Here is an 8,632-nt window from a genome sequence, read left to right on the forward strand (position 1 = left end):
CAAGCAAAATAGACGAAAAAGTAAAAGGAGAGAAGAGAGAGAGAGAGAGAGAGAGAGAGAGAGTTGGGTCCAAATCCAGTATCTGTCTGGACCGGTATTTGGACCCATTTCTTTTTGGGGCCTTTGATCCATTTCGATGGTACCTGTCCTAAACTAACAAAATAATAATAGTACAATACAAGGGGCTTAGGCCCTAAATAACAAAAGACAATATTTAAAATAAATTTGGACTCTTGTCCAAAAATCTTCAACTCCTTGATTTGTTTTGAATTTTTTCAACTTGGGGACCTTTACGTCAGTTTTAATAGGCTTGACTCGATGAAACAATTTTGAGCCTTTATGGCTCTCCCGAAATGCAAGAGAAGGAGTTCGTGGCGAACCCATATATATTTTTAGATACAAGAGAAAACAAAATCAAATTAGAAGATAAAAATATTCTAATACAGTTCCATTCTAGATAGTATGACAACAAATGATAAACGATGATTCAGCACAACATACTACTTATCGATAAAATGCTATGAACTGAACTATCATTCAAAATAGTGTTGACAATTACTCCTTATGACTGCAAGGATAACTCCTTAAAAGAGCAAAATGAAATTATGCGTGCCAAACCATTTAATGGAAAAAGCTAAAATGGAAACCAGAAACTATAAGTGTCAATGACATGCAAACTATGAGCAAACTCAAGTTTTAGCTTCAACCAGTTCTCCCCTTTCAGGTATAATATCAGATTGACTTATAACTAAATGGACAATTGAGAAAACGGGCAACATATTAGGCTTCAGAAAATTATTCTCAAAAGTGAAGAAAAGACGTATAACAATGAAAGATTAATCCTCAAAGAGATCACATTCCATGATGACCTTGCAGGCTACACTCCAACACAAGCAAGATTGGGAAAGCAAAGCAAAGAGAGATAAAAAAAATTGCGCACTCAAATTCACAGGCAGTGAACAACTTTAGACAAGAGACATTAAAAAAAAGAGGCGGAGACTTGCACCAAAAATCATTCTAATAAGTGAAATTGCAAATCCGAAATAACATAGAGGAAGGACGAAGGAATTGGTTAGGCATCATGGTTCGAGGGAGACTTGAACACATACATAAAAGTCATTTATTATTTTTAGCATGTTTCACAGAAAGAAAGATGAATAAAGCAATGGAAGAAAAAAAAGTTAGGAAGAGTAGCAACCAAAAGACAGGGACAGAGCAAACCAACATGGTAACATGATCGGAAAAGAGAAATAAACATTGCAACGAAAAGAACAAGCTAAAAAATCGCCAAGCTAAGGATGGAACAACATACAATCTTCATATTAAATCACTTTAAAATCTAGTCCTATTTCGAAACGAAAATAACATGAATAGACCAAGAGGAAGGTCATAACAACAACAATAAAAGCTGTTACATTTGTCTTAACCAGCAGCAATCGGACGAGCCGCCAAATCGTAAAAAATAAACAAATAGGAAAACACAAAAGAGAACTAGAGTCAAAGGTTCATAAAATTTTCAGCCTTTAGTTGCTGGGAAAGGCTCGTTTAAACTTTAAGCGACTAAGATGCGCCGATTCAAACTAAACAACCTTCCAACAAACAACAACCAAGAACTAATAAAAGACATCTTTAAAAGGAAGAAGATAGACCAACAACCTATTTCATTCCACACCAAATAGAGCATCATGTAATAAAGTCGTAATTGCAAATGAGCTTACCTGTTTAGGTGCAACGAACTGAGACTACGGTGAGCTAGAGTGATGATCTTAACCACGCGAGATCCGAATACGAACAGTAGCCAAGAAATCCAAACAAGAATATCAAACCCAAAACACTAAAAAAAATACCTCCTCTGTTTTCCCTTAAAGGGTATTCAGTGTGTATTCAAATATTTTGCTCAAAATCTCTCTTTTGTCTTAGTTAAAAATTCCAACCCAAATCTCTCCCCTTTCTTTTCAATTTTTTCCTCCCCCCTCCTTTCAATAAATAATATGATATATTATATAGAGAGAGGCTAGGGTTTCGAGATTTTTTTTTGGGGAAAGGGTAGAATCGAAAATCAGATTTAATCCCCCAAAATTCAAAAATCCCAAGGATTAGGTAAAAGCTGAATTTTTGTACCAAGACCCGGTTTCCATCCAAATCCCAAAAGGTGAAAGAGACGTGAGCGACCTTGATCAATCTACTCGTCCTTGCGCTTGACGTGGCGCCCATCAACGCGAGTCAAAGGCGACAAACGCAGTTGGAAGTTGCAGTCGCTTTACCTGCTCTGTTGTACGAGCAAGATGAAGTAGTAAAACAACCTGCTTTGTGTATCAACAATGCCTGGAATCTCTTCCTCATGTAGCCATTGATCTTGTAATCTAGCAAAACGCCGTGAAGAGCTGTCATCGCTCCGTCTCTGTTGCTGCTTGTTTCTCTATTTTGATGATTTTGGGTATCATTGTGAACAAAAATTTGGGCTGGGTCAGGTCAAAAAATGAAGAAGGGTGTGGGCTGGGGCGGCTGAAATGGAATGAGGAAAGGGAATTGGGTTGAGCTCAAGTATTGGAATTAAGGGAATTGGTTCTTTTAGAATTGGGTCAAAGAAGGAAGGGACTGTTGGGAAAATTGCAGATACCGGTTCAATTTTTTTTTGAAATCTTGGCTTATTAAAAGGTCAATTTGGCCAAGTTGAGTTGACTAGCGAATTAAAATTTAAGCAAGAAGAATTAATATAATTAATTTAGGAGCTTCTTAATTTTAACGACACTAAGAAAAACCAAAATTATGAACATAATTTAAACCTAACTAATTTAAAAGTATTTGCTAAAATTAAAGTCTTTCTAAATGATATGCGGATTTTCACAAAATATAATAATCATATAAAAATTATATTAGAAATATTTATCGCTTGAAAATTTTATAAAATTACTTTTGAAATAGACATGGGACATATTCGAATTTCATAAACTTAGCCATCCTAATTTATCTGAAAATTAAGAAGCTTAGAAATTAATTATTACCTGAGAGGGTCCTAATTAGGTGTCAAAAACTATCACTCATTTTACTCGGATTGATGCAAGAAATTCGAGGAAAATGAAATTGACTAATCCAATTTTGACCGACCACGTCCTTCCTTTGGACAAGGAGTTTGGTACGGACTTTGGAAATTATGGCCGAACCCCGAAAATGGGTTTCCTACATATCTCAGGCTATATGAAAATTCAGGCCACTCGTAGTTCGATACGCTTAATTTGACGCACGATCTTGAAGAAGTTCAAAGCCATATCAGTATCGAATTATGAAGGGACCAAAATGCTCGGGAATAAGATTTGAGAGCGAATGTTGAAATACAACTGATTTTTCAACGTTGAGCCCGCCTACATGGCCTTAAACCTTAGGAATCAGGCTGTTTGTAGTTCGACTCAATCGGTTGAAAATGAAATCTATTATGTTAGATAAACTTTGGTTCTGGACAAGTGACAAATAAATCGAGTGTGAAAAAGAGGCTTGAAACCTCTTAGCCATGAAGGTGGAGCTCTTCACATCCGTAGATAAGAACTTAAACCAAAATAATTTTCAAGACTCTTGGCGCATTGTCATTTGGATTGGAGCGCGACTTCTGGTAGAGACCAGAATTTCCGGACGCAAAACTGAAAACAAGAAAACTAAAGAATAACCCACATTCCTTCTAATAGGGGTGTGGTTTTATTGTGGTGGAAGTTTATCCTCTGCTCGCGTCCTAAGAGTTTGAAACTCCTCTTTGGACTATGACCAGTTTGCTGCTAAGAAAAAGTTCACGTTGTGTTGCATCCTTGTTGATGTCGTCCGCACCTGTGGTTATTTTGGAGAATTCATCCTTTCAGATGCTTTCTACAAAGACTGAGATAAACTCATTAGTATAAAATGTAATTCAAATGGGAGATAGTGTCTTTTACCGTGTTGATACTTAATTGCTCTCCTTCAACATTTGACGTCAACTCCATTGGGTTTGACGTAAAGCAAATAAAGCTTATGTCTTATAGCTGTAATATAATCTTCAATGCACTTCTTTCATTTGATGTGAAAGTAAATAAAAGCTGATGCAGTGTTGATATTTCTCTCGATGCCGTCTTCGATGATTCTCTTTGTGTTTACTCTTTCCAAATAAAAGATGCAATTGATTTGACTTCTTGTGATGGGTAAATATTTCTCTTGGGATGCACCATTTTCTTTTCTTGCAATGTATGACCTCTTCTGCGCAATGCGTGAATTCCTTCCCTTGCAATGAATGACATTTTATCGCAAATGTATGAATTTTCTCTTGCAATGCATAGCTTCTTCTCCGCAATGCATGACTTTTCCGCTATGCATGAATTTTCTCTTGCAATGCATGACTTCCTTTCTCTTGCAATGCATTACTTCTTCTCCGCAATGCATTAATCTATTTCTCTTGCTATGCATGAATTTTCCATGATGCATGATTTCCTTCCCTTGCAATGCATGATTTTTTTTCCGTAATGCGTGAATATCTTCTCTTGATGCATGACATATTCTCGCAATGCATGAATATCTTCTCACGATGCATGACTTCTCGCGATGCATGAATATCTTCTCGTGATTCATGAAATTTCCCGCAATGCATGAATATATTCTCGCGATGCATGACATTTTTCATGATACATGACTATCTTCTCCGATGCATGACTTTCTGCGATGCATGAATATCTTCTCGCGATGCATAACATTTCCTGCAATGCATGAATATGTTCTCGCGATGCATGAATATTTTCTCAATTGACAATACGGTGAAATGACCCTCCAGGTAGCACATCATCTAAATTGACAATACAAATAAAATGACCCTCAGGGTAGTGATATTATCATGTGTGATAATATGATGCAGATAACGTCCTTAATGAAGAATCGTAAAATGCTTTTCTAGGGATTTACATTTGATTCATCCTTGAACGCAGTTGGATGTTCATTATAGACTTCATATTGTTGGGAATTGAATAAAATTGTTGTTCATGTTCCCAGGTCTTCGGTATAAGCACATAAATTATTTCCTGCACCCACAGAAAAATGATAATCTTGGGGAGCTTTTCACCCTTTTGACTTCTGCATATTCATCGAATCTATTAACCTGCATCCACGAAAAAATAGTAAGTTTTAAAAATGAACTAATCTGTGTCGATTTCTTCGATTGTCTGCTGCTTGTACTGTTATATTTGATATGATTTTTTCTAATCTCCCACCTCTTGTTAGATAAGACAAAATATTTTATGCCAAAATAAATGAAACATAAAGGGTAAATTTTTTAAGAAAATAGATTTTCGAAAGTAGTATTTGAAAAAAGTCACTGTCAAGTGTCATGTCACGTTGAGCTTGACGAACTTCTTTGAGTTTGATGCTCCGAGATCTATCTAATTATTTGCTGAAAAGTGATTGAAGTTGTTCTAGGCTGCCGCTAAACCCACTGTCAAAATTTTGAGGCTATCCTCAAAATTTCTGTCCCAGTTAACTGTCTCGGCTTATTTTTAAGTGCCAGTGAATAAACTACGGAACTTTTGAGATCCTCTCAAAAATTCTGTCCTAGTGGCAAACCTCAAAGTATCTTCATTCTTGACTTGTTGAGGAAAATATTCTTCTCGAGAATTTTTGCGTCTCTCTCAAAAAATCTATCTCAATTTCTACTGTATTGAGAAATAGAAATCTTACGGGAGATATGACCGAACCTTGTAGTGCCTACGTGTCCTGTTGAGGCAGTAATCAGGTCAGACGTAGTTCCCCCATCAAAAGTTAACAAAATAAGAAATTTACAAAGAAATCGACCGAGGCCGACATAGGCTGCCTACGTATCTTATTCTTGAAAATTCAGGTCAAACGTAGTTCAAATACAGAAGAAACATTATAAAGGGATAAAGGGGTGACCTAAGCCGACATAGCCCGCCTACGTATCTCATTCTTGAGAATTCAGGTCAGACGTAGTTCATTACAAAGGAGATAAAATTTTAAACAAAGCACATACAAGCAAATGGAACGATTACAAGTAAATGACAAAATTACAAACTGAAGCTTCACACATAATATCTCTTGACAACATCTGAGTTGATCGGTTTCATCCATGCGGTGCCATCCATCTACGACAGGACTAAAGCACCTCCAGATAACACTTTACGAACCATGTAAGGTCCTTGTCAATATGGTGTGAATTTTACTTTGTACTCATCCTAATGAGGAAAAATGCGCTTAAGGACTAACTGACCGATTTCAAAAATTCTAGCTCTGACTTTTTTGTGGAAAACACGAATCAGTTTCTATCGATATAGTTGACCATGACAAATTATTCTCTTCTCATCAATCAAGGTTAACTGATCAATTCGCTTGTTGACCCATTCAGTGTTACTTAACTCGACTTCTTGAATGATTCTCAAGAAAGGTATCTCAACTTCTGCAGGTATGACTGCTTCTGTTTCGTACACTAACAAATATGGGGTAGCTCCGATCTATGTTCTAACAGTCGTTCGGTATCCCAACAACGCATACAGCAACATCTCGTGTCAACCTCGGTGATTGTCAATCATTTTCCTCAAAATCTTCTTGATGTTCTTATTGGCGGCCTCTAAGGCTCCATTCATTTAAGGAAAATAAGTGGTTGAGTTTCGGTGAGTAATCTGAAACTGCTCACATATATCTCTCATCAAGTGACTGTTGAGATTTGCACCATTATCAATAACGATGGATTCTGGTACTCAAAACCTACAAATCAGATTGTTGGAACAAAATCAGCTACAATTTTCTTGGTTACCGACTTGTATGAAGCTGCTTTCACCCAATTGATGAAGTAGTCAATGGCAACCAAAATAAATCTGTGTCCATTAAAAGCGTCTGGCTCTATCGGACTGATTACATCCATACGCCAAGCTACGAATGGACAAAGTGAACTCATAGCATTGAGTTCGTGAGGCAAAACTCAGATCAAATCACCATGCACTTGACATTTATGCCATTACTGCACAAACTTGAAACAGTCATGCTCCATAGTCATCCAAAATTAACCGGCTCAAAGGATATCCTCACCAAAGTGAGTCCATTCATGTGCGTGCCGCAAATTTCGGCGTGTATTTGTTCAATAAGCTTCACAGCTTCGGAAACATCAATATATCTGATAAGACCTAAATCAGGAGTCCTCCTATAAAGGAGTTCTCCAGTTAGAAAGAAATTGAGGGTCATACGGTGTATCAACTTCTTCTGGTTGGATGTTGCATTCTCAAGATAAATCCCGATCTCTAAGTACTTCTCTATATAAAAATACCATGGTAAATTGTCTGGTTCTGCTTCAACATAAGAACAAAGGACTGGATGGTTTTTCAGCTCCATATCTAGGGGATCAATATAATAAGTATCCAGATGTTTAATCATTGAAGCGATAGTGGCAAGAGCATCGGCTAACTCATTCTGTGTTCTGGGAGTGTGTCTGAAATCAATCTACCGAAATCTCTTGCACAACTTCTGTAAAAATTGGACATACGGTGTGATCTTCGGGTTTTTCACGGCCCATTCTCCTTGAACCTGATGAATCAACAAATATGAATCTCCGATAACTAGAAGTTCATGAACATTCATATCGATGGCCATCTTCAATCCAAGAATGCATGCTTCATATTCGGCCATGTTGTTCGTGCAATTAAATAAGAGTTTGGCCGCCACAAGATAATGCTAACAAGATTCTGTCCTTGGTGATTCGCCGCTCCGTCAAAGAGTAATTTCCAACCCCGATATGCTTTCGAAATATCTTCACCTACAAACGATACTTCTTCATCGGGAAAATAAGTCTTGAGCGGTTCATACTCTTTGTCGACAGGATTCTCTGCAAGATGATCGGTCAAGTGCTTTTATCGCCTTTTGAGTCACATACACAATATCAAATCCACTCAAAAGCATTTGCCATTTTGCCAACTTTCCGATCGACATTGCCCTGTGGAAAATATACTTCAACGGATCCATTATGGAGATGAGATATGTAGTATAAGAAGACAAATAATGTCTCAACTTATGGGCAATCCAAGTTAAAGCACACCATATTCTTTCCAAAAGAGTGTAACGAGACTCATATGGAGTGAACTTCTTGCTTATATAATAAATAGCTCGCTCCTTCTTCTCTGTTTCGTCATGTTGACCAAGCACGCATCCAAATGCATTATCTGAGACAGCAAATACAACAACAATGGACTCCCTTCTCGCGGAGGAATCAACACTGGTGGATTGGACAAATAATTCTTGATCGCATCAAAAGCAGTCTGACACTCTTCAGTCCACTTTGTGAAAGCATCTTTCTTCAACAGCTTGAAGATAGGCTCACACACCACAATTGATTGAGCTATGAACCGACTGATGTAGTTCAACCTCCCTAAAAAACTCATCACTTCCTTCTTCGTCTTTGGAGGAGGTAACTCTTGAATTGCCTTGATCTTAGAAGGGTCGAGCTCAATTCTCCTTCTGCTGACTATAAATCCCAACAACTTGCCGGCTGGCACCCCAAAAATGCATTTAGTGGTACTTAACTTCAAGTTATAATGACGCAAACGATCAGAAAACTTCCTTAAATGCGTCAAATGATCCGAACTCTCGCAAGACTTGATTATGACGTCATCTATATACACCTCGA

General features: G+C 37.4%; 1 protein-coding gene across 1 annotated transcript; it reads right to left on the reverse strand.

Moving 5' to 3' along the window:
- Positions 1-7,008: 7,008 nt before the first annotated feature.
- Positions 7,009-7,638, reverse strand: LOC107001292. Its single transcript, XM_015199401.1, has 2 exons — positions 7,496-7,638; positions 7,009-7,441 (listed from the first exon to the last, which is right to left on the reverse strand). The coding sequence occupies exons 1-2, from the start codon at positions 7,636-7,638 to the stop codon at positions 7,009-7,011; spliced, it is 576 nt and encodes a 191-aa protein (XP_015054887.1).
- Positions 7,639-8,632: the final 994 nt, after the last annotated feature.

Source organism: Solanum pennellii, chromosome 10, assembly GCF_001406875.1.
Source record: "Solanum pennellii chromosome 10, SPENNV200".
In the NCBI taxonomy this organism is placed as follows: Eukaryota; Viridiplantae; Streptophyta; class Magnoliopsida; order Solanales; family Solanaceae; genus Solanum; species Solanum pennellii.